The sequence below is a fragment of the Haliotis rufescens genome, unplaced genomic scaffold (genome assembly GCF_023055435.1).
Source record: "Haliotis rufescens isolate VD_foot unplaced genomic scaffold, xgHalRufe1.0.p SCAF_3, whole genome shotgun sequence".
Lineage (NCBI taxonomy): Eukaryota > Metazoa > Mollusca > Gastropoda > Lepetellida > Haliotidae > Haliotis > Haliotis rufescens.
Genome location: NW_025964001.1, coordinates 23,575,223 through 23,602,964, shown reverse-complemented (window position 1 = coordinate 23,602,964; position 27,742 = coordinate 23,575,223). Strand labels below are relative to the sequence as shown.

The 27,742-nt window shown below is 42.4% G+C and overlaps 2 protein-coding genes across 2 annotated transcripts; both read right to left on the bottom strand.

The window, feature by feature from the left end:
• Positions 1-129: 129 nt before the first annotated feature.
• LOC124120318 (glutamate receptor ionotropic, kainate 2-like) lies at positions 130-9,420 on the bottom strand. The gene is made up of 10 exons (XM_046483118.2): positions 9,104-9,420; positions 7,634-7,816; positions 7,080-7,187; positions 6,576-6,752; positions 5,510-5,610; positions 5,179-5,266; positions 3,716-4,040; positions 2,456-2,673; positions 648-922; positions 130-356 (listed from the first exon to the last, which is right to left on the bottom strand). Exons 1-10 carry the CDS (start codon positions 9,314-9,316, stop codon positions 131-133), a joined length of 1,914 nt encoding a protein of 637 aa, XP_046339074.2. The 5' UTR covers positions 9,317-9,420; the 3' UTR covers position 130.
• A 193-nt stretch (positions 9,421-9,613) lies between these two features.
• LOC124120314 lies at positions 9,614-17,922 on the bottom strand. The gene is made up of 4 exons (XM_048403380.1): positions 17,634-17,922; positions 12,200-12,375; positions 10,291-12,076; positions 9,614-9,684 (listed from the first exon to the last, which is right to left on the bottom strand). Exons 1-4 carry the CDS (start codon positions 17,920-17,922, stop codon positions 9,614-9,616), a joined length of 2,322 nt encoding a protein of 773 aa, XP_048259337.1.
• Positions 17,923-27,742: the final 9,820 nt, after the last annotated feature.

Genomic DNA, 27,742 nt, shown 5'->3' with positions numbered 1-27,742 from the left:
GTCAGATGAAAGGTCGTTCTGACATGACCCCTAATGGGTTGTCTTCAGATCTTTGTTTAGCGGTAGTGAGAACTAAGGTCTGATTTTATTGAGATTGGGTTTTATTTCGAATAGATTTTGTCAAAAATATTCACTTTTTTCTTGCTTTAGTGAGTATTTTTTGAAACACTGATTCAATTACTAACACAAACAAAGCTGTAGAAAGACCAAAGCCAGTAATTAAGAAAATACTGGTAAGTTTTGTGAGAGGCAATGGTTCTCCCCCTAGTCTAAAGGCAGCTGTGGCTTTCGGAGTCGTGTTCCAATACTGGCTGTCCCAGTGCTGCATGATACCAGTTTCTTGGATGTTTCTCATTCTGAAACAAACCATGAACCCATAAGAAGTGTAGCTGCAGTTACTATATCTACCAGGGAAAAGGGGACTAAAAAATGCATGAATATTATTAAAATCTATAAACAATCACTTACCTCCAAACATGTATGCCCTTAATACTTTTGAAGTGAGCATTGAATAAGATTAACATTACAGATCAAAGACAGTTTTTAACTTTTTTGTTTTGTTTTCAGTCCGAAATCCTTATAAACAGTTTGCAGGATTCCGCCAACTTATTTACGTCTTTATCAATTCATATTGGCATGCCACTTACACCCACTCAAGCTCGGGAAGGAGCGGCGAGTCAGTTGGCACCCCCAGCGCCACCCCTGATGGGTGTATGGTCTCCCCCACAGTGGTGAGCACTACGCCCTTTGGAGCCCTTTCCACCATGACCTTCAGTGTGTTCCTACTGGAGATAAAGGCGTATTTGCTGTTGATGACCCTGTGCAGCTGGGAATCAAGGTCCTTGCTCAGGACGCCAGGGTCTGTCTTGGTGAACTCCATCATCCGCTTATATGTCTCTTTGAATAAGGGGTTCCTTGATGTCTGACAACACAAGTGTAAAAGATATTATCATCCAAAACTACTCTCCACAAGAGATATCACTTTGGTGAGATGAAATCACAATCAAATGACATCACTAACCTCTGCCAGTGAAATTGGTCAGCTCAACTTTTTACTCTCAAGACACTGGTTATTTCTTTTTACAAACTTAAAGAGTTGGAAGAATGATTTTAGATGACAAACAGAATTGCACCCGAGCGTTTCTTTGATATAAATAATATCAACACTCATCGCTAAAAGTTTTAAAAACTCCTTGGCTTCATTGTGTTGATATATTTGATATCAAAAGACACATAGGTGAAATTCTATTTTTAATCATCCAAAACTGGCGTCCACGGATATTTCGCTACAATGGAATTGCAACACAGTGCTCTTCCTACCCCTATATTTGTCATAGTGTTTGTTTGTTGTTTAATGCTGCATATCACGACTTACGAAAGCGGTACCTTCTGGTTAATTGGTCTAAACTGGTTGCTTCTTGTTTATGCTATAAACATTTTTATCTGGACCAGACAATCCAGTGATTGACATAATGAACATCGATCTACGCAACTGGGATACGATGACATGCACCAACCGAGTCGCCGAGCCTGACCCCAGGATCAAGCTAGTAGCCTCTTTCGACCAGCATGGGTTGCTGATGATCATAATTTAATGATCTACAGGCATGTCGTATGTATGAAGAAGACATTTTATATAATAGTGTTGGGTTTAACACAGCTTTGAACAGTATAGCAGTTATATCACAGCATGCCAGCTTGATCTAGGAGAAAAGCCTGTGATGAAAGTCTTGGACATACACCCTATGGTAAAGTGCTGACAAACCTGAAACATAATCAGGACGAATTGGCGATGAAAACCTGCGACCATAGGTTCCTGGGAAGCAACTCTGCAAATTGCCATGGACGACTGGACATGAAATTTAGTTGCATGTATCTTCCAAAATACCACAACATGAAATGTTGGTGCCATATCTATCAAAGGTCAAGGTTATTGTTAAACATGGTTGTGTCTCCACCGGCAGTTACTGTTGCTCTTTCTCTGTACCATACTGAGACTTGGAAGTAGGGTGTTTTGACTGGAAGTACCTGGTGGCGTTTTAAGTCTTTAGAAGCTTTGACGGGACTACATCGAAATGGGTTATGCATTTGATACGGGTATCAAAGTTGTGTTTTGCACCTTAAGTTTGCTGTGTTTCAACGACTCTTCAACCCAGTAACGTTTTGATAACATTTGAATTTTGTGAGTCAAATCTAGTTTTCAAGTGTGTATTTTCATCTGCCTGGACCTTCCTCTGAGATATCCAAGGGTCAAAGTGATAGTTAAGGTTAAGTATATTATAGCAGATCATTTGAAGATTATACACTCCGACATATACGAATGGAATAATACTTAATTTGTAAGTTAGTTCAGACACCAATTATGACACCAAAGACATCACAATGTTGATGATACTACTGATTTAGACGATGTGAACGACTGTTTTACTGTATGGCATGGCTGTAATCAACGTACTCCAAACAGCAGAGTGTTGATGGATCCGTTGAACATTCCCCACGTGTAGTCGCTGGTGCGGAGCATTTCCTCCAGCGAGCTGAAGGGGGTGACCGTGCGCTGTACACAGAAGGACACGGTGAGATTGGCGTTGTACATGGCGGCGAACACTAAACAGAACAACCACCACGACGACACCAGCATCCGGCCACTGCACGACCTCGCCCGCAACGACCCACCTACACGAAAAATATGAAAACGTACCTTACGCAAAGGATCGAAAAATAATCATATCAATGCACTGATCAAAGACACTTGCACAACGCGAACAGAGCGGAACGGCACCTTACCAGAGGGTCAGCTGCGGCATACAAGACCCGTAATGATAGCTTGACAGATATGGGCAATTACGGAAGCGTAGTGGGGCCGCGGTGATTTATTTTTGTCTCAGTACTTCCTCCGTAGGACTTAGTATTTTCTACGTAGTACTTAGTATCTTCTACGCAGGACTTCGCATCTTCTACGTAGGACTTAGTATCTTCTACGCAGGACTTCACATCTCCTATACGTAGGACTTACTATCTCCTATTTAGGACATAGTACTACCAGAAAGGTAACATCTTTTTTTCCCTTCGCTTTAGAAATTAGTGTTTGAAAAACATATTAAGACACCGAAAAATGTAGCAAAGCCCATGGTACAAAAATCTTTCCAGCGATGAATTGCAACTACTTTATTTGACTGTCTAATATCATAAAAACCTAATTCTAACTCCGCTACCATACATCTCCGCTTGAAAATCATCTTCACAAGGCGAGGTATCTTATCAGAGTTATGGATCCTGGGGATCTTTTGGAGTGAGTGAGTGTGGTTTTAATGCCACTTTTCGCAATATAACAATATCACGGAGGGGACACCAGAATTGGGATTCAAACATTGTACCCATGTGGCAAATCGAACCCGGGTCTTCAGCGTGACGAACGAACGCTCTAACCACCAGACTACCTGACCGCCCCTATATATACTGATGGGAAGAAGTCACGGAACACATAAAAACGAAGAGTACCTGACAATGGCAGGAAATTGTCTTTAACCACCAGGCTACCCAACCGCCCCAGTCTTTTGGAACTTATCATTGGCTCTTCTATTCATCAAATTTATTCATATGTTATTCCGATGATACAATCTGTATCCAGTATTAAAGAAGTTGTTATCAATAAAAAATGTGTCTATCTTGATACAATCTGGTATTCCGCTGATACAGCATTATGATGAAGACCCACCTTGTGACAAAATGGACCCAAGCATGTACCACACTGCTTTCCACAGCAGGACCGGAAGTTGCCTCGGCCTCCACCTCGTCTCCAGCAAGATGTCTGCATACTCCACCACGACGTACAGCACGGTGACAACGCCGAGACAGACGGCAATGGTGACCAGGACTATTGGTTGTAATGGCGTGGTCAGGTCCTTGAGACTCAGGTCGGTCTCGTTGTGGAGACGGTAGAGAATGTCAATGTCCTCGGTTTTGTATGCGGGGTAGATGAAGTCCATTACGGCGTCTCTACTGGCGTGGATACCGATGTCGGCGAGAGCGATGTCTATTACCTGAATGTTAATAACGTGGAGTTGACATTCTCGGAATGTTGGAAGAAAAGGTTTCAAACCGGAATGAATGTCTTTTGCCCCTTTACCTGGAGAATGAGTGTCAGCGACCAGATTGAGATATAACCCTTGGTGGGTGGGTGGGTGGTGTGTGTGGGGGTTTAGACCAGACATTCCAAAGGTTGGTATTATGAGCAACTTCACACGCAGTCTGACCCGTGAAGAACCGGGATAGAATAGGTCTTCAGCAACCCATGCTTGCCGTAAAAGCGACTATGCTTGTCGTAAAACGCGACTAACGGGATCGTCAGGCTCGCTGACTTGGTTGATACATGTCATCGTGTCCCAATTGCATGGATCGATGCTCATGATGTAAATCACTGGATTGTCTGGTCCAGACTCGATTATTTAGAGAACGCCGTCATATAGTTGGAATATTGCTGAGTGTGGCGTTAAACAACAAACAAACAACAACAACCAACCCTACTGAGACGATGTGGTAGCCTAGTCGGTGAACTGTTCGCTTGTCATACCGAAGACCCGGGTTCGATTCCTCATATGGAGCCCGTTATTGGTCATCTTCCCGAGGCGAGGCAGTTTCCACCCTTGCCGAACTAGGCTGGAATTACTGGGCTCGATCGTAGCGCCACCAGTGGCTATCACCAATTATGTCCCTTCTAAGCCTTTCCTAAGGACCAATCAGATTCCACCTCTTGTATCACTTGCGTTTGCTTCACACAAAATGGTTGCGCCCGGTCAGGACGATCTGATCGATAATCAATATCTATATTGTGATAAAACGCGAAATGCATCAAATCACATGAGAAGATTTGGAAAATATCTGCTGACAACGAGTTGGTGGTGCACATGCTTTGCAAATCCTGCAATCGACCGAAATCTGCACGACAGTTTACGAACCCGATTTCAATTTCGGTGCGCGATTTTGATTGGACTATGCATAGACTCGTTAGTCCAGCCAAAATGTAACTCCATAATACAAGCCTAGTTCGGCAAGGGTGGAAACTGGACTTTTATAGTCAGTTAACTCTCTTGCCTCGGGAAGATGGTTATTGGTATTCCCGCCGTGATATTGCAGGAATGGTGGAAAATGCGGTGTAAAACCTGACTCCCTCACTCTTACCCTGTCCTTCAGCTGACGAACAAGTCCTGTCCACGACCCATTCACAAGGGCCCCCCATTCCCCATCTTCCACCTCCTCAATTGTGTATCTGAAACACAGACGTAATGAGTTGTTTTTAAGATGTCACAAACAAACTCACCTTCTGAGAATCACCGTCAGGAATACAATGTTATTGAACAATCGAGTCAATCTCGGAGAGTTTATAGTTCATTCGAATGATCATTGGCTTACCCCAACCAACTCTCAACCAGTTCTGGTCCAGGGATTCAGATCGGTTCATGAGACTGTAAAATCACTGCTGGTTGTTATTGTACATTCTGCTATAACTCACGTGAAATTGACTGCATCCACCATAGAGTGCAGAAGATCAATGCACATCCCGCTGTAGGCGGTCTTGTTTGCCACCGTGCTCTTCTCAACGTAACCCGGCCACTGAGGAGGAAATCAGCATGGGAACCACAACGTGTCAAATACTTTGTCGCTTTGACGCCGTAGCTCATGTTAAGCAAATTCATATGGTTCAGAAAGGTTTATTGGAGGTCAGACAGACGGGCGACCGACAGAGCATGATATTAAAATTTTACTGGAGAATATTTTTCAGTTCTGGAAGATTAATCATATTTGTTACAGTGCGGTTTTCACGGTATTGTTGATAATATCTTGGTAAGGTATGAAAAGTATGTGTGTGTTTCCAGACCGACCCTAGTCTGGAGCCGCCGACCCTTAACCTGTTTTTAGAGTTGCACCATAGCTTTTTCCACCTTCTTGGTCTTATCAGTATTTTATGCCGCTAGCGCAAATTGGTGGCGCTTCACTACCGAAACACGAGTCACTATATTCACATGAAAGCAGGCCTATACCGACATAACGCAATTTCCCGTTTTCAAAGAGGCAAAGACTTAGCCAAAAAAGGACAACCCATCCGATTTTGGGAGGGTTGTTATGGAACTAATAAACTACAAATAGAAAATGTTATGACTACCCGATTCTTTCATATTACTATAGTTAATCATGCTTAATAGTTTAACTCTAGTAATAGGAAAGAATCGGGTGGTCCGTAACTTTTTTCAGTAGTTTATATATATATATTTTTGTGCTTGTTGTTAAACGCCGCAATCAGCAATATTCCAGCTTTATGACGGCGGTCTGTAAATAATCGAGTCTGGACCAGAAAATCCAGTGATTGACATCGTTAGCATCGATCCACGCTATTAGGACACAAAGACGTGCATCAACCAAGTCAGCGAGTCTGACCACCTGATCCCGTTTGTCGCCTCTTACGACAAGCATAGTCACCTTTTGCGGCTAGCATGGGTTGCTGAAGACCTATTCTACCCCGGATCTTCACGGGTCAGGTAGTATGTAATTATTTTTTAACACTAAGAGGATTTCCATACCGGTTTTGTGGATATGAGAAGACGAACGCCGTTCCACTTGTACTTCTTATTGGGAAAAAGCTTGTTCCCGAGACCGCTGTGTGGTATGTCCTTTGCGTGTACCCTGGCAAACCTCGCCATATGTCGCACCTCCGTCAGGGTATACATGTTCAGGGTGTCCTTGTGGTCATCAAGCAACTGAGGAACATTGATAATACAGAAATTATCTCAGATTCAACAAGGCGGTTACCGTGAAATATTTGCAGTATTACAGTTAATTGGATTTTAAGATCTTTACTGACCACTTTCAAATAATTAGACGATTCTTTGCCATCACTAAAAACGTTGGGCTTTCCTCCCACATTAAGCTGACACGCCGTGATATAACTGGAATAATGTTAAAAGCGGCGTTAAACCAAACTCACTCACTCACTCACTCACTCACTAAAAAACGTATTATCCAACACTATTTATTATATACAATTCTAATTCTATACCAAGAAGTGATTCTTATACTATGCTCACTTTCTTAATGTATCCGACAACATCCTCTTTAAGCTCTGTGTCACTCTTGCCTTTAAGTTCCTGGGATGTCAGGTTGAAACGTGCACCAATGCCAGATCCAAGGAAATCCTGAAACGCACCAAAGTTTATTTGAGAAAGTTTATAATCCATGAATATCATAAACTATGGATTTGGCCTATTTGGTTAAGATATCCATGTTTTATGTTTAAATGAATGTTGTTAAGCATGTACAGATGTACATGTACAGATCAGATGATCCTGGAAGTACTAAGGGATGCAACTCCGCACGGTGAAGTCGCTTCTTTCGACAATCTTTTCAGAGTGCCAAGAATTCTTACCCACGGTGTGAGATATCCATGTTTTATGTTTAAATGTATGTTGTTAAGCATGTACAGATGTACATGTACAGATCAGATGATCCTGGAATTACTAAGGGATGCAACTCTGCACGGTGAAGTCGCGTCTTTCGACAATCTTTCGAATGGTAGGAATTCTAACGGAGTCTAAGGTCAGTAAAAATTCTATAGCTGGCTCGGTATAAAGTGTAAACGTACCACCAACTCCCCAATCCTGGCAATCCTCTGATGCTGGGTAGGAAGAGCCACCAGTACCACGTTCTCCAAACTGTCTACGGCTGGCAGGAGCCTCTGAGGGGCGGAGACATCAGTCAGCACCAGCCAGTGAGAGAGGTGTCGGAAGTTAGTTGTCCGATCTGATCCGCGGTCGAACGAATTTACCTGTAAAATACATGTAGCAGTCGAGCTCACAACGACAGGGGTGTATAACTTCCAAAGTGACCCAGTTGATGATATATCTGGTTTATCAAAACATTATCTCTTTAAAAGTACGGTTATTTACTGGGCATCGCCTTTGAATATAGTTTTCATCGGTAACAAAGTAAGCTTCGAAAACGTTTTTCTAAAAGAAATGGGAATTTGGTAAGTATGTATGTCAGTTCCCATTGCTGATGAAAGATGATGTCACAGGACTTGGTGGCATCATACCATATAGCTTCGCTCGAAGACATTTGGACAAATAATTTGGTTAAATATTGCATTTTTTCATCCTCGATTATACAGTGTTTTATATCATCAATGTATTGCGTTAAATATCCATAGTTTCGTTCAGGAAGTGACGTCAGCATATCCATCTCTCGTACTTCTTATCAAATAATTTCTCTCGCTCTTGTGTGTAACTTCAATAGCCAACTATTTTAGTCATTAAATGTCATGCTCACATGTCTGTATTTTGGGCCATTGGCCTTTTACTGAATAAACATGTCTGTCTGTCTGTCTGTCTGTCTATTTTAGCGTCATGTCACTTGGCTCTAATCAGGCGGCGCAACTCCAACTCACTCTTAAGTTCTACGACTGCCTCCGTGGTCCAGTGGTTCGATCCCAGGCTGCGTCATACCAAAGGACGTTTAAAAAAGATACTTGCCACCTTACCTGGTGCTCGGCATTGGGATAAAACAAGGACTGGTCGGCAGGGATTCAGTATAATGTGTCTGTGAGAGTGAGATATTCATAACTGTGGCTTGGTACCTCAGTGGGATAGCAGGTTAAAGCGACATTAGTCCGTACTACGATACATTCACGCACGCACGCACGCACGCACGCACACACACATGCTCGTTGCTATATATGTGGAATAATCTTGAACGCGACGTTAAACCCTATTTCACCCCACCTTACCTCACCCGACACGCGACCCATAAAGATCTGGGGTAAAATAGGTCTTCAGCAACCCATGCAAGCCGTAAAAGGTGACTATAACTCGACTCGCTCACCAGCATTGGTTTAAGAGATCCTTTCTATCCCAAATAGTTTTAGTACAGTAATCTTCTCCAGGTCAAGGTACTAACAAATAGTATCGTATCCCGATTTCGTGGATCGCTGCTCATCCAGTAAATCAGTGGATTGTCTGGTCCAGACTCGATTATTTACAGACCGCCGTCATATAGCTGGAATATTGCTGAGTGCGGCGTTAAATAACAAACAAATCAGCCGACACGCAGTACCTACCCGAGCTAGTGTGTTCATGGCGGTGGCCCGGGTTCCGGCAAGCAGGAAGTAGACCCCACTCTGATGCAGCAGCTTGTGAACATAGGTCAGCGTCTGTCGCCACTGGTGTCTGCTGGTCAGTTCGGGGACGGAGTACACGAGCACCTCCACCTCCGCGCCACACGTGGTCAGTCTGTCCACCAGCTCTCCAACATACGCATCTGAAACACACATGCACGTGCACGGCAGTAGACTTAAACCATCCTCGACACCCAAGGGTGTAGCAGAGACTCGTGAAGATCCGGGGTAGAATAGGTCTTCAGCAACCCATGCTTGCCGTAACAGGCGACTATGCTTCTCGTAAGAGGCGACTAAGGGGATCAGATAGTCAGGCTCGCTGACTTCGTTGACGTATATCATCGTATCCCAATTGCGTGGATCGATACTCATGATGTCAATTACTGGATGTCTGGTCCAGACTCGAATATTTACAGACCGCCGTCACAGAGCTGGTATATTCATTAGTGCGGCTTAAAACAACAAAGGGTAGCAGAACAGCCCTCCCTGGATTGGAGGGCTGGTATAATGTCGTTCGCCCTCTCCTATGCGAGAACCAGGACTTACAAAGGTTATATAACTGTGTTGTCCGGATGCTTAACATTGTATTGTGCTGGTTGCTGAACGTCATGTTAGTCTTGTTTGATAGGCATTACTTAGAAGTTGGCGGATGACAAGATAGACACAATTTTATGGATAACAACTTCTTTAATACTGTAAAAAGCGACGTTTCGGTATAGATCCTTATACCGTTGTCAAGCAAGACTGAATGAGGGACATAGTGCAGAATATATATAGCAAGTGGAGGATTAACAGTAGAGGATGGACAGAAAACACATAGCTAGAAGCCAATGGGGCATGAAGCCAATAAACAGGTGATTATTGTTTGATGAGTTCATAGTAGGCGGATGGGATGAAATGGCCTTGATCTCTGTTGATTGTTGGGTTGTGGCGGCGAATGTGGACTGCTTCTGTTAGTTTTCTTTTGGTGAAATCATGGAGGTTGTTGGCGAGGATTTGGACGTTGTCCCAGTTGATGATGTGATTGGGACAGTTGATGATATGGTCCGAGATGGCTGATTTGCTGTCGGATTTGATGGTGGAGGTTTTATGCTCTTTGATTCTAGTGTTGATTGGGCGGGAGGTTTCACCTGCGTAAGATTGCCCGCAGTTGCAGTCAACTTTGTAGACTACAACTTTAACCTCTTGGGGTTTAGATGTGTTCCTGCCGTTGGCTCTTAGCAGGGTGTTGAGGGAGTTGGAGCTGGTGAAGTGGGTGTCGATGTTGGCTTGCTGTTTGAGGAGGCGGCTGATGATGTGGGAGGCTTTTCCTATGAACGGGAGGGCGATGCGGAAGGGCGCTGATTCGGGTTTAGGGGCCGCATGTCTGGGTGTGGGATAGAGTACAGAGGCGATGACTTTGTCGACTAGTTTGGCCAGATAATTGTTGAGGTGGGTGAAGACTTGGCGGAGGTGTGCGATCTCAGGTTTGGGGTCAGCAGAGGAAAGGTTGATGGCACGTTTGGTAAGGGTGGAGATGATGCCAGTCTTGGTTCTGAGAGGGTGGTTAGAGTTGAAGTGGATATACTGGTCGGTGTGGGTGGGCTTCCGGTAGACACTGGTTTGGATTCTGTTAGCTGCGTTTCTACAGACGAGGACATCTAGGAAGGGTAGTTGGTTGTCCTTTTCTGTTTCGATGGTGAACTGTACTCGGGGGTGTTGTTGGTTAAGATGTTGTAGTAGCAGGGTTGGGTCTTGGTCTTGTTTGAGGATGACAAAGGTGTCGTCAACTTTCCTGTACCAGCAAATAGGTTGGATGGGTGATGTTGTGAGGGCTTGCTGTTCGAAGTGGGTCATGTAGATTTCAGTAAGGATAGGAGACAGTGGGGATCCCATGGGTAGGCCGTGTATCTGTTGATAATACTCGTCGCCCCAGGTGAAGTATGCGGTGGAGATACAGGCGGTGGTGAGGGCGATGATGGATTCTGTGGTTAAGCTGGTTTCAGGAGGGGTTTCAGTGATGCGACGGCGGAGAATTTGCAGAGTGTCATCTATGGGTACGTTGGTGAAGAGGTCTACTACATCGTAACTGATGATTTGATCTGGATTGGTGATGTTCTTGAGTTTGGAGCAGAAGTCCGTGAAGTCAGAGATGAAGGAGTCGGCTGTTTTTCCTAAGGGGGCAAGGATTGTGGTTAGGTGTTGGGCCGTTTTGTAGAAGACAGTGTCTCGGGAGCACACAAGTAGACGGGCTTTAGGAGGGTTCTTGTGGATTTTGATGGTGGCTCTGGCATAGGGTGGCTGGGGGTGATTGATGGAGAGTTGGTTGTGAAGAGCTTGGCTAATTTCAAAGTTGTCTTTAAGTTGTTTGAGGAGGGTTTTATGTTGGCGGAGGAGTTTGGTGGTTGGGTCCTTCTTGATCTTGGAGTAGGTGGTGGGGTCTTGGAGGATGTTGTTCACTAGCTCATGGAAGTGGTCAGTGTCCATGATGACTGTGGCCTTGCCCTTGTCAGCAGGGACAATCTTGATGGTGTTGTCATCCCGGAGTTGTTTGATGGCTTTTGTCTCAGCTCTGGTGAAGTTGGGGGTTTGTGATTTGGTTTTGCCAAGGATGTCACAGATCTGGTGACGTAGGTAGTCAACCTTACCTCCTGGTGCCAGTTGCTGAAGCCCTTTCTCGATGTTGGAGATGAAGTCATCGTGGTTCCGTAGTGGTCTGGTGGGGATGTACTTCAGTACTGTAGTAAGTTGCTTTTTACTGAGGTTGATGACAGTCTTACAGTGGTGCTGTTTTATTTTAAGTTGACTAGGGGTGTTGGTTTGGGGCTTCTCGGTAAGGAGGTGTTGAAACTTGTCGATGTGGTTGGCTTTGGTCTTCGTGTGCAGTTTGTTGTTGGCCTGGGTCTGGGCAGAGCGCAGTGAGGAGAAGGTGTCGGGCTGGAGGGTAGTGTTGAGCTGGTTGATGTGGTCAGAGATGTCTTTGAGGGAGATGGCATTGATCTTGCGATGATGGCGGATTCGTTCCGTGATGAGGCGTTGGGAGGCGGTACTCTATCCCACACCCAGACATGCGGCCCCTAAACCCGAATCAGCGCCCTTCCGCATCGCCCTCCCGTTCATAGGAAAAGCCTCCCACATCATCAGCCGCCTCCTCAAACAGCAAGCCAACATCGACACCCACTTCACCAGCTCCAACTCCCTCAACACCCTGCTAAGAGCCAACGGCAGGAACACATCTAAACCCCAAGAGGTTAAAGTTGTAGTCTACAAAGTTGACTGCAACTGCGGGCAATCTTACGCAGGTGAAACCTCCCGCCCAATCAACACTAGAATCAAAGAGCATAAAACCTCCACCATCAAATCCGACAGCAAATCAGCCATCTCGGACCATATCATCAACTGTCCCAATCACATCATCAACTGGGACAACGTCCAAATCCTCGCCAACAACCTCCATGATTTCACCAAAAGAAAACTAACAGAAGCAGTCCACATTCGCCGCCACAACCCAACAATCAACAGAGATCAAGGCCATTTCATCCCATCCGCCTACTATGAACTCATCAAACAATAATCACCTGTTTATTGGCTTCATGCCCCATTGGCTTCTAGCTATGTGTTTTCTGTCCATCGTGTTGTGATAGCATCATCCTTGTTGTCACACCTACCTATGTTATCCCACTCATGTATGCCCTTGTTGTTACTGTTAATCCTCTACTGTCATGTTAGTCATGTGACCACTTGGATCGTGAGTGAAACTTTATGTGAGCATGCGTACAACAAGCCTGGGGGAAAGGATGACATAAATCAGTACACATAATTGTTCCAATCTTGTAACGTAATTCTCCGTTGATTACTATAGTGGAAGTGAAACAATTGTATTTGATAAAATATGCACATTGACGGCGCTTTGTGTGCATTCCGGGTTAAGATAGGTCCCCAATAACCAATGGCTGTCGTAAGAGGCGATCAAATGGTCCGAGTGGTCAGGCTTGCGGAGAACTGGTCAAAAAGTTCTAAGCCTGACTAACTTTTAACGATGGGCCATAACAAAGTGTACTAGTCAATGGGTACATTGTTTGAGTAGATCATTGCAAGTGTATTTGGTATGTTGATGCCGTTTGTATATAAGAGGGGCGGTCGGGTAGCCTAGTGGTTAAAGCGTTAGCTCGTCACGCCGAAGACCCGGGTTCGATTCCCGACATGGGTACAATGTGTGAAGCCCATTTCTGGTGTCCCCCGCCGTGATATTGCTGGAATATTGCTAAAAGCGGCGTAAAAACATACTCACTCACTCACTCAGTTTGAAAATAAGTGACAGTCAGTTATACGTGAAAGTGGTCCAAGTGGACACTGAAATGGAAAAGAACGTGTATCGAGCAGTCCTCAAGTTTTTGACTTTAGAGAAAAGTACTCCCCAAGAAATTCATGACTGCATACATGTCACATGTGTATTGGGATAAGTACCCTAGCTATTTCATTTTTGAACTTTGGGCAACTGTTTAAGGCTGGGAGAACAAGGCTTGATGATAACCCTAGGTCTGGACGTCCCCCAGCTTGCATCAATGACGATTCAATCAACTACATAGAAAAAGAATTTATACCATCGCTGAGCTTGAGGAAGACACAGGTCTAAACCATGGATCCACTTAAATTATTATTCATGAACATTTGCAGATGAATAAAATCTATGAATAAGATCTGCTCGTTGTGTGCCAAAGTTTCTAAGTTCTGATATTAAGAAAAAGAACTCCTATTGCCAGAGAAAATTTAGAGCTAATCGAGGAAGATTTCGTCCATTTGAAAAAGAAATTAGTAATGGTTGATGAAACATGGGTTTACCACTATGAGTCAAAACGTCAATCCATGGAATGGCACCATTCCTTTTCTCCGGCACCAAAGAAATTTAAGTCTTCGGGATCAGTGAAGAAAGTTGTGGCCACTTTATTCTGGGGTGCAAAGGGTGTGATCCTTGTTGATTACTTAGAAAGCCAAAAGACGACTACCGGTGCCTACTGTGCTAATTTGCTTATCGCCTGGGTGATTTTATAAAAAAAAAATCGGCGAGGAATGCAGACTGCTGGAGTTCTACTACTTCATTACACTGCCTCTTCTCACACCTCTCGACTGTGCGACAATGTGGGTTCGATATGCTTCCTCACCCTCCATACTCGCCAGACCTGGCACCAACTGATTTCCACCTGTTTCCTAAACTAAAAGAACACCTTCGTGGAAAACGCTCTGACGACAACGAAAACTGCAGAAAACTTCTTCCTGACTGAAATTGTAAAGTTCACTATCGATATGAGAAGTGTTTTGAAAAGCAGGGAGAATATGTAGAAAAATACAATCAAAAACACTTGTTGGTCTTCTTTGTTTGGCTTAGAACTTTTTTGATCAGCCCTAGTAGACTGCGTTTTGTTGTTTAAAGCCGCAATCGGCAATATTCTAGGTATATCACGGCGGTCTTTGAATAATCGAATCTGGACCAAACAATCCAGTGATTGACATCATGGGCATCGATCCATGTGAATGGGATCGAAGACATGCATCAACCAAGTCAGCGAGCCTGACCACCCGATCCCGTTAGTCACCTCTTACGACAGGCATAGTCATTTGCCTTTTACGGCAAGCAAGGGTTGCTGAAGATCTATTCTTACCCAGATCTTCACGGGTCGTATCGATCTTAGTCAGTTTGCTTTGTCTATGCAGACTGGATTATTTACAGTCAGACGTCACATAGCTGAATTATTTGCAAAGTACGCCAGTAAAGGATGTGTACCAACTCACTCACACCCATATCAACAAACAAAGACGAAGTACCTCGGGGATCACTGTATTGTCAGACAAGTCCCTGCCATTGTCAGGTACTCTTCGTATTTATGTGTTCCGTGACTTCTTTCCATCAGAATATATAGGGGCGGTCGGGTAGCCTAGTGGTTAGAGCATTTGTTCGTCACGCTGAAGACCTTGGTTCGATTCCCGACATGGGTACAATGTGTGAAGCCCATTTCTGGTGTCCCCCGCCGCAATATTGCTGGAATATTGCTATAAGCAGCGTGAAACCATACTCACTCACTCATCAGTATATATATATTTTAAGATTCCACCTTGAATGAATAGTATTACAGAAGTAACTTACAACGACATATGATTAATAAATCTCATTTACGAATAGTGTTCTATTTATATTTGCTACCCATGTTCAATTTGAATAAAACAATTACCAAAAGCGCCATCGTCATCGTTCGTTTCGAGAGTGCAAGGGCTGTAACGATGTCGTGGCGCCAGGGCTCTTTCATTCTATAACTGTATTTGCACTAAACCATTCCACAAATACCATTATGATATCAAGGTAAACAAGCTCCTAATTGTCACAAACCATTTCGCCTATAGATGCAGAGTATTGGAAACCGTGCCTTGTACAAAGACGAAACCAAGGTTACCAAAACACTTGACGAACCACTAATTGTAAGTACATACCGTTCATGGCAGGACTTCCAATAACAAGAATTCATTCAACAAGATAAATAAAGATGATTGTGACGTAGAACAATATTTGTTCTTTCAACCTAATGGAGGACCCGATTTGTCTCTGGGTGTCAACATGTCCTTATGTTTATTAATTACCATATCTTTTTGACAGTTCATCACACCCGATTCTTTCATATTACTATCGTACGGTTGGAATTACGATAACACGGGGGATGAATATTCTCTACTTTATTCCTTGTAGACATTTAGTCTCTGAAATCTTATATTACACAATATCCTTCTTGACTCTAAAAGTAATAAAAAATTCCCTATGCTGATTTCAGAATAGTGGAATAGAGCTAGCTTGAGCTGGCTAGACTTGCTTTTGTATGCATTTCTAGATTATTATTTTTTCATAAAATAAATATATTCCACGGTCATGGTGCAGGACTATATTCCTTGTACCTAGCCGAGTAAAGCCGGACTGGCGAACCCCGCCCGCAGCTGGCTCGATATCCCTGGCCGCTGACCTTGTCGCGTCATCGGCTGGTCATTCCAGGACTCCGGCCAGCTCCAACGCAATTACATACATTTATATATTATGCCTATTCTACACATGTACATGAACTAAGTTCTTGATTCTACGGTCCCTACATTGTTACACTATACACCATTTATCGTCATTTACAGTTTGTCTATACCATTTACATAAAGCACAGTTATATCGATGTACAACAATTATATATATATATATATATATATATATATATATATATATATATATATATATATATATATATATATCATAACGATACTTTTAATTAATATTTTCAACACATTTATCACGACGATATTACTATAGTCATGTCATGTTGTTTATATCTAGGTGATCTTTCAATAAAAGTCAATCCTTGGGTGGTATCCTTCATAAGGATCAGAATTCAATCATCGCCACAAAAGTCAGAACATAAAATCGCAACTCATTTTAAGCTTAAATGAGACCATGTGTTCGCAAAACTTGTGAACATCTTTTGCCCTGCCAGTGGCATCCATCATGAATTAAGGTCAAGGTCATATTTCGTCCAAGAGACCCTTCTGCGACCTTTCACTGTCCACGATATAGGCACTGTAGTGTAACAAGGTTCGATTAAAATCAGATGATTAACTTGGATACGATGCCTCTTTGCGTCAAGATCTAAGGACCCTTCCAAATAAGTCGTGTCAGGTGAACCCTGGGTGAACTTTGACCGCATATGGATTTTTAGCCAACCAAATATCGGCTTTCTAAAGCATTCGGCATCATTTCTTTGCCACACTGAATCGTCAATTTTGATCTTAGCAACAAAACAACACCATAGAACATAAATATACCCTCGATAGTACGTCATTTTGAGTGTAGATGCCATGGCGCTCATACACGACAGTGTTTATAACGTATCCGCAACAATATAACAGCTCGACCTAATGTTTTTACATTCGGATTTCCTCGATTATATTCGTTTTCCATACAGAAATCAGATCTGCTAGTTTTCATGCTTCGCTCACTCGTACCGATAATTTACTAGCCTCGACGCCGATTCCTAATTTGTCCCCAGATCTTCACGCAGAGAGATGTCTTATTGGAATAAAAGAAAACTGTCAGTAAAATCAAGTGTATTTTTTTTAAATCAGTGATATTGGAATAATCTCTGAAGGAGAGTGTGAGTGAGTTTCACTTTCACTTCGAATCCGTTATATCATGGCCTTTAACTAACGGCCTTGTTATGGTCAAGAGTTTTACCCACACCCACAATATAACCCCTATCAGTGATAATTTATTTTATTTTACTGATAAAATGGCATAACCCTGTTTTGTTAAGACTTTGATGTATTGCAAAACTATTTTACTGCCTCTGTTGGTCATACTCAAAACGATTTCGACGTGAAATAATTAAACATTTATACGGTTTCGAATGAGGGTAGCGCTACGTTGAAAATCATTGCACTATCAAAGAGTCTTAACACACCTGCTAATACTTACCCGCTGAATCGTCATGAAGGACGACGATGACGTCACGGACAACGTCATGTAGATACAGCAGGAGGAAGTCATTAACTCCCAAGTCGGGATACATCGGGACACACGTGTTTCCTATTGGTTGTGCACTCCTACCTACGTCTTCCATCTTCGTGAGGGGAGTGTTGGAGAAAGGAGGTGTAATAACCGTCAGACCATTGTACACCCACCGCTCTTCCCGTGACTGACCAATGATAATGACGTCATACGTTTCTGACGTCAAATCTTGAACTGTAACGACATAGAGCTGCATGTTGATATGCACACATGGGATTTGATTGTGAGGTGTTTTGCAAGTCTCGGAATATACCCATAAACAGATTGATGCCGTAATGAATTCATTAAAGTTTAATTTATACAGGCATACGCTAAAGATTATGACTTCCTGCAGAAACTCCTCTGTAACGAGGAAGTGTCGTCCACGTTCAAAGCATTAAGAATGTGTTCAGTATCTCTAGGACTACAAACGTTTTGTACAATTTCTAATTGATTATTCTTAGGTAAACATACTGACGGGTCCACAATATAATCAAAGATAAAGATAATCGATAAATTACCGTAATCAGTTTCGATATAATACACTGATGAGGCTATAAACACCAATGTAGATACACCTATCACATTCACTATGAAAAAAGTTAATCAAACTGTATATAAACATGATCGTGTACTCTGGTATTCTCGCACAGTACGTTCAGACTTGTCAATGGCTGTGTTTATATTATACTCCAATGCCTGTTGAAGAGCATATGTAGTCTAGGAAACGATTGTTTTGTTTGCGCGTGTTCCCAACGTCTTGTGTTATCTAAAGAGTTTGGCTTCCGTTACTTGATAACGAATGGTGAAATGTTCAACATAATTTCAAAACATCTGTTACCACGTTGGTTCTTAGCTAGCCTTCCTCTGAATGTTTATGTGTTTTAAGAAATAATTTTACACAAAGACATATTTTTTCTCTCCGTATTGATCGTGTTTATACTGAGTATTTGAACAATCAGTTCGTGACAATCGCAAGTGAATCATGTGTATGTAAGGTTACCATATTTTGATCGATGCGAGATTAAAGACTTCAAAGGACAATTGCATTAAAAATGAAAATATCTTGTGATTATATCTGTTAACACCATCGGTCCCAAGTGAGCTGCACAGGAATATCGTTATCGTCGTATTGATATGAAACGCGTTGTAGTCAAATCACAAACACACCCCTATCCCGACTGAAACAGCCGATTTGAGACCATAATGGTGACGTACGATGTGGAACGAAAGCGTTGCAAGTCTGGCTTAGTCTTCTTCAAGGATACCCATCTCATGTATGCTTAGGGGCGGTCGGGTAGCCTAGTGGTTAAAGCGTTCGCTCGTCACGCAGAAGACCCGGGTTCGATTCCCGACATGGGTACAATGTGTGAAGCTCATTTCTGATGTCCCCCGCCGTGATATTGCTGGAATATTGCTAAAAGCGGCGTAAAAAAACATCCTCACTCACTCACTCATGTAAGCTTACTCAACCCATGCCACATATATTTGCTGACACGAAAGAGCTCGCCTTTTATTTAGTGATGAGACAATTGAGATAAACATACTGTGTTTTCAATGTAGAGCTAGGTTACCTGTAGATTTAACCGCGGTAAATTTAACATTTTAACATACGCTTATCTCTTTTTTGTAGGTATTTTAAAACACTAATTAGCGTTTAATTGGGAAATAAGAGTTAAACGTGTGTGGGTAACTTCAATCAGTCACTAAATATCGAGTGGGTGAGTGAGCGAGTATGGTTTTACGCCGCCTTTAGCAATATTCCAGCAATATTACGGCGGGGGACACCAGAAATGGGCTTCACACATTGTACCCATGTCGGGAATCGAACCAGGGTCTTCGACGTGACGAGCGAACGCTTTAACCACTAGGCTACCAGACCGCCACCCCCCACCAAATATCGAGTCGAGCGAAGGCTCGCTGACATTTTGTATCCAGTGTCGAGTGGCAATCATGTCTTTAACTGTTTTATCCAATGACTGAAAAGCATGCCTTTGAGTGACTAGGGCACTTCAACTTGATCTTTCTAATCTAATAAGCCTTTTAATCTAATTCAGCATTTCAAAATGTCTTCACATTGTACTACTACAACAGATTCAATTATATTTGTGTTATTTATCCTGACTTCATTTGATGTTTTTTGCATTGTATAATGTTTGAGGTTGACCAGGTTATCGGCCAACTCCGCCTTCGTTTGGCGAGGAAGCGGCCAATGATGCCCCAAAAGTGTGGTGATATTTCAGATACAACATATGTGATATCTGAGATCATTCGTGACCAACTCGTGTTATTCCGGGACAAGCCGTGCATGTTACCGAAAGGGGCGAGTGGTGACGAATGATCTAAGATGTTAGGGCGTGTTTACGAGTGTGGCATTTATCGCAAAGTTTACTAGGATTATTAGAATTGTAAACGATGTGTTTAGATTATGGGAATGGTGTGTTCAGGCGATGTTTGGTCTGTAAGGCGATAGCAAATTTCATGTGTTTAGACCCTTAAAGTTCGACAAAGGTGGAAACTAGGCTTTTACTGTCAGTTAACTGAAGACGTGGAGAACAAAGTTACTGTGTATTTGAATATCTAGGTTCGTATACAACGAGCAGATACTAATGGTCAATACTTGATGGGTTTGCGCACAACCTTCCTTAGTGTTTGTATACATTGTGTTCGTTATATCCGATCTTTCATTTCTGAACTTACGTCTTTTGTAGAAGTCCTTGTCCTGTAGTTGAGTGATGTTGAAGTTCACACACGCGTTGCGCCATTGAGTAAAACACATACTTGATACAGAACTTTCTTGTAATTTGAACGGTGACCACTCAGGATGAAATATACCACCTGGAACAAATTATACATATCGTACCTAACTTAAGTGAATCTTAGTAACAAATGGTATTGTGCATTTAAAAACAAGCTTTGTTCGTGTGTCAATATGTGGTTACGTGGCAGTCGAGATTGTTGTAAGTTTATGTGTAGTGATTTGACAGTGGCAGCAAATGACTGAAACGCTCGTAAAGTGTCGAGTGCTGGTGTGGCCAGATTGTAACCGGAAGTGTGGTCTAGAGTTACCTCCCTTTGACTATCAGGGCACCCTTGATTGTTCGAAAAGTGATGTGACAGTGAAGGCTGGCTGTACTTATACTGGAGAAACGTGGGAAATTTAGGGCCAACCTCATTTGCGTTGCATCTACCTGCAAGTGCCTCCGGGATGTGAAAACATCGAATTCTTGCCAACTTCCAACAATACTCCGTTGGTTTGTTTGGTTAGTTTGTTATTTTACGCCGCACTCAGCAATATTCCAGCTATATGACGGCGGTCTGTAAATAATCGAGTCTGGACCAGACAGTCCAGTGATTGATATCATGAACATCGACCCACGCAACTCGGATCGATGGCATGCATCAACCAAGTCAGCAAGCCTGACCACCCGATCCGGTTAGTCGCCTTCATCCAGCCGATTTGAATTACATGACGAGGGAATAAAGGCTGTGTCGTCACTAAGACAAACATGCACCTAGAAGAATGACTTTTACCCATAGACCCGTGACGATCCGGATTGGAATAGGTCTTCAAAAAACCCTGCTTGCCGAAAAGGCGACTTTGCTTGTCGTCAGAGGCGACTAACAGGATCGAACGGTCAGACATGAAGACTTGATTGATGCATGTCATCGTATCCCAATAGCGTGGATCGATGGTCATGATGTAAATCACTGGATTGTCTGGTCCAGACTGGATCATTTACAGACCGCCGCCATATACCTGGAACATTTCTGAGTGCGGCGTTAAACAACAATCCAACCTAAAACTATTGTCCATAGAATGATCAATCGCTTTTTCACGTTTTCTGATATGATAGTAGCATTCAAAGTACTGTTACGTCTGTTACAAAACGAAAAACAAAGAATAGAAACAGCTGGCTTACCCACTCTGACGTCAAGTGAAGCAAAACCGGAAATACACCTTGTAAAACATATCACATTAAACAACAAGACATTTGTCATCGCGGCCATCGTCCCAACGTTCCAGTAACCGCGAGGAAGAAGATGTACACCGGAATACACAGTTAGAGTCGATCTATAAAACTTCAGAAAAAGAGTAACTTGCTATTGGCCTCCATAAATTGGCACTTGTTAAGTGGAACAGTCCATTAAAAGCCAGTTGCATAACCCACTGCATGTGTAAATACTCGTCTGATCATGTCCATAAGTTGGACAGTCCTATTATACCAGGTGCGCGCGAGGACTGTGGATACGTTTCTGCGCAGGACTGTCTTAATGATTACCAGTACGCCCTTTCTGCATACGCTGGTCTACCTGATCTGACCAATCATCCATACATCAATTTACACACCTTCAAAGGTTTACACGCCGTTCTTTATAATCGTGGTTTGGGTGTACGTTTGTTACTTGATATCATATATCCATTCATTCTGACACGGTGGGAAATGCAATACGTCATCGATTCATTCATACATACATTGCTCAGAAGTGATGACACACTGATGGAGTATATATAGCTTAGCATGGGGACATCTTGCAAAGTGTTGCCATACCCAACAGAATCCATGTTGAGCTCAGTGACAGAAATAACAGACTTACAATAGAATGCAGATATTCAGATGTTAGAATTAACTTCTCTGTGTGAAGTCACCCAGACTAACATCTAGTCTTAAATGAACATATTTTAGCAATAAAACGGAGCACAGAGACCTTTCTCATTTTCCCGATACCGCAGTAATCTAGACTTGCCAAACATTATAGACTTGCATGGGCTGTATGACAGACTAGAAGTCCCCCTGCCATCGATTAGCCAAAAATTGACCAGATAAAAACAGAAGTAGACGGAGAAAAGTTAGCATTTCTAAAATGGACAATTTTAGTTTTGTTAAAAATAACACAGTTTCCACCGAGTAAACAAGGATGATGCATAAGCATATCTTTAGAATCTTCTCCTGTGTACAAATACCTAGGTTTGTGGCTTAATGAATGTCTTGACATGAATTGTGCATTAAAAGAAATTGCTATATCAGCTAGTCAGGCTTAATCAAAGATAATTGTAAAATTAAAGTGTAAGTTTTGGTGGTATGCCCGACAGTGTTTCTGAAAAGCTGTATGACAGTCTTGTACAGCCGATTTTGTGTTACGGTGCGGCAATATGGGGTACTCGAGAGTACAGCTGTACCAACACAATGCAAATTAGAATCTGTAGATTTTATTTTGGTGTTGGGTGTAACACCCCCAATTTGGCCACTAGGCATGTTCCCGAGGCAAGAGAGTTAACTGACTTTAAAAGTCCAGTTTCCACCCTTGCCGAACTGGGCTGGACGTCTTCAGCTCGATCGTAGCGCCACCAGTGGCTGTTACGAGTTATGTCCCTTTTATGCCTCTCCAATGGACCTATAAGATTCCACCTCTCGTATCACTTGCATTTGCTTCAAACAATACACTGTTATTATTTTCTATTATGAAATTTCAGCATTCGGAATTGCATTCAACGATCTTTATCATATGGCTGACTATGCTATATATCCACTAACCATTCCCACAGTTTCAAAAATATGTCGTAACAAATTATATATGACAAGACATCATTTTTGGTTTGTTGGTACCTGTCCCATAGTCTGTGAAACATTGAACGTGTTGGGGACTAAACCCTGACCTCTGTCAGTTTCTAGCATGCCAACAGCCCGCTGCAGACGCCGCATCGTTACTTCCGCAAACATTAAATGATGGTTCTAACGACCTTCTATACTTACGCAACCCCTGAACACTAAGGGCGTCGCAGTGCCATCGGAGTAATGGTTCTTTTGCCAACTTACTTATATCGATTGTCACATAAGAGGATAGCAAACGTGCCATGTGTGTTGACATAACATACAGACAAAACGATGACTATTGACACTGCTTTTCAGAGCTTCATCTACCAGCAGATACTTATCTTCATAACACTTATGTCGCGGTGACATTTGTATGGTCTGGTTAAAGATGCCATTTAGCCATTGTTTTGTTACTGGAACTAATACGGGTGTATTATTTTAAACGTTAGTGCACTCGTTAAACATGCTGAAACATGTTTATAAGATCAATGTTAACTGTTTGTCTAGGTGCCGCACATATCATACATTGTTTGCATTTATGAAGTAGTTGATTGACATCAAATATTGTCAACCTTCCGGATTTACCTGCCCAATACGCTGCAGAGAGATGACGAATAACACAGCTTTGGGTTGGTGGTAGGCACATCGAAATATGGGCCAAGGACCATTATGGGGTTCAACTAGAATTTGAATAAAAATCAATGAACAAAAACCTTTCCATTATCATTCGAAATCTCCATTGTACGATTTCGACTACATTATTTGTTTATGAATAACTATCAAATAGTGATGACACCAGGTGTTAAGCGAAAAGAGGCTTCAAGCACCACCAGATTTTGATTTGAAAAGTTTAGTTTAAGTTTAAAGATTTGTGTTAATTTAATAACACTGACAATCTGAGTTGAATCATCTAATTATAAGTTTGTGACAGCTGTTGATCACTGTAAGTTTAAATTCGTTTCAGGCATCACAAGTTCAAATTTTTACGACTGAAACTGATGCACCAAATGTGAAGATATATAATTTATCGAAACTTCTTGTTATTATTGATCCTATTTCTTCCTTGACATCCGTACATCACACATACCATTCATGAAAAACGTTTTATATATCCAACTGTCAACTGTTGCTAGAAGTAGGGCAACGTATCCCGAATCAGATATCCGGAAATCACCACTTATTCGTTCAAAACGAACTTGATTTCCCAAAATGTCTCATTTACCGGGTTTCTGTATCCCGACGCTCTTACCAAAATGCACATGCACCAATCTCTGTACGGGAACCAGGGGAGCAATAATACCTACTTTTAATACTTTAATACTATATTTTCACTAATGTACTTTTATGAATAGAATACGGGGGACGTCTGAAACGTCAAAGTCAAAGCCACAGACATGCATTGCACAGGTGCACTGTCCTGCAGGAACATCACACCTTTAGTGAAGTTTCCATGACGTTTAGCCTTGATATTCTCACGAACGCAGTCTCCTGAGTACATCACCATCACTTGCAATTCGTGGTCTGGCCTACTGGAGGAAGTCCTCCAGTAGGATTGCTTTGGATGGCCAGAAAACGGAAGCCATCACCTGGCCAGCTGATGAAACAGATTTTGCCTTCTTCGGGGGAGACGTTATCACGGTATTGACTGTTGTTTCGTCTCTGACTGGCTCAAGACTCAACCATGGTGGCACATCGCTTAACAAAATAAGCTGGATCTGCTACAAAATGACATAAATGTCCACGAGAGATGATGCACCTTTCTGTTCACCAGCTGCCTTGGAACCCAGCATGATTGAAACCTTTGTCAGGGGCTGTTCATTCCTGAGAATGTTCTCCACTATCTCATGAGAGTTAGCCACTGTATTTGTTTTGTGACGTGTGATGAGTCGTCGTCGTCATCCATAATCATATCATGTACAGTAGAACACGGATATACCGACCACGGATAAAGCGAACGAACGGATACATCGAATCCCCGATTTATCTCCTATATATTATCATATAAAATTTACGTACATAACGAACACTCTACAGCGAACTAACGGGTAAAGCGAACTGATATCTGATCCCTGACAAGCCCATCTACTGCTTATCAGTGACGTGTATAGCGAACTGAGAAATCTCACTCAATGTGAAGTGTCACTGACAATTGGCTGTACGTAATCAGCGGCGAATCAACACAATCACTGGTGACGATTCAACCTTGTTAAACTTGCATTATGTTAATCTTACCTGCGCATGTAATTGGACCAATCTTGTCTGTAAAGCAAACATTGCTAATAAACATTGTAAAAATAAAATAACACGATATTGGAATATATTATTCTACGGAAGCGTAGTGGTGCGACGGTGACTTGTTATGTATCTCCTACGTAGGACTTAGTATCTCCTACGTAGGACTTAGTATCTCCTACGTAGGACTTAGTATCTCCTACGTAGGAGTTACTATCTCCTACGTAGGAGTTACTATCTCCTACGTTGGACTTACTATCTCCTACGTAGGACTTACTATCTCCTACGTAGGACTTACTATCTCCTACGTAGGACTTAGTATTTCCTACGTAGGATAATTTTATCTATCTCCTACGTTGGACTTACTATCTCCTACGTAGGACTTACTATCTCCTACGTAGGACTTACTATCTCCTACGTAGGACTTAGTATTTCCTACGTAGGATAATTTTATCTATCTCCTACGTTGGACTTACTATCTCCTACGTAGGAGATAGTAAGTCCTACGTAGGAGATAGATAGATAGATGGCCGTGATTCTTGAGTAGGTAAAACTAGCTGGCTTCTAATTACTCGGCTGACAGGTGATTAGTCGGAAGCTCCCTCGGAAGGCTGGTTAAGGCTTATCGTGAGTCTGCCTCAGAATGGTGATATTCTACTTGTCCGGCAGCCGGCAAACAGTTAATCCCCTAGCATAAAATCTTGAGATGCCCCCCTAATCCCCCTATTGTCTGACCAATTAGTACGCCTGGGCGATTTTACTACTAAGACAAAAGGTGCCGGACAAGTAGGATGCCCCCCTCAGAATGGCCTCTTGGCTGGGGGATTCTTCTTAGCCTGGTCCAGTTGGTGTTGTCTTACCTGCTGCACCTCGGTGGACATGGCCGCCAGGAGAGAATCACAAACGATTCCTTCGCGTCTTTTGATTACATATTATTTACAGACCGCCGTCGTATAGCTGGAATAGTGCTGAGTGCGGTGTTAAACAACAAACAAACAAATAAACAAACAAACAGGAAAGACGTTAGGATTTTCCCGCCTTAGCAAGCTGAAGAGTTTGGCGCTGATTTGTGGTACATTGGTGGTGCAGCCAAAATACAGGAATTTGCCAATAATGTGATAGAGGTAGAGTATTCGTAAGAATTATAGGTTTCCAGCACCCTTGAGGGATGCAACTCTGTGGAGCAAACCAAGAAACTAGAAAATATTTGCAAGTACTTAAACTAACCAGAAGCAAACTCTCCGTGCTCCAGAAATCATTACACCCCCACCACCCATGTCCAGTGTCTCACCATCACCACATCAAGTTCCCTGTCTTAACATGAGGAGGAACCTAAAGGAATGTCCACCTTAATGACATCACTTCCTGTCTAATGACATCATTTCTGGTTTTGGAAACACGTGCACGCTGCATTGAAATTTAAAACTAGTAAGTCCGGTTCCATTCGCTACCTTCTGAAGAAAATCAAATCCACTTTCATTCGAATGACTTCCATTTGGGGTAAATCGTGTCACAGGCAGAATGTCCCTGGCTTCCAGTGTGCGAAATCAGCACTGAATGGTAGCTCATGGAGTTGTGTCTTTTCATTCTGGATGGTGAAAATACAATTTAGACAGCCTGATTGGCTGAAACGTCGCTCCTAATTGTAATAAAGAAGGTGTACAACCATAAATTTTATCCTTACTTAGTACTCGAACTTCTAAATGCCTTTTAGAGAAACTATAATGTATAAACATTCCTCCCCATTCTCAAATATAAAATCTTCACTTGAAAAATAAGACTGGTTTCTATAACAATAATATCGCTTGTGAAACTGGCTCCTGAAATCTGAAATTATCTCCTACAACATAGGTAAGTCTATTCAAAAATTATTTCACATACTGATTATGCCATGCCGACGACAGGGCCATGGTGACCAGTGTTAAGCAGAGGTGAGGTGAAATGGGGGTTAATGTCACATTCAAGGTTATTGTACTTAAAAAGTGATGTGAGGTGCTGCCTACATGTATGTTAGTACTTGTACTAGTCGGGACTGATGCTGGTTTTTATTGTAAGACCACTGAAATACCATGCCGCAGTTTAACATGGTTACCCCAGCCAGACACATTATACTAACTCCGAGCCAGCCAGTCCTTGTTTTATCCCCCCAATGCCAAGCACCAGGAAGGGAACCAACAAGTCTCATTTTTAACGTCTTTAGGTAAGAGT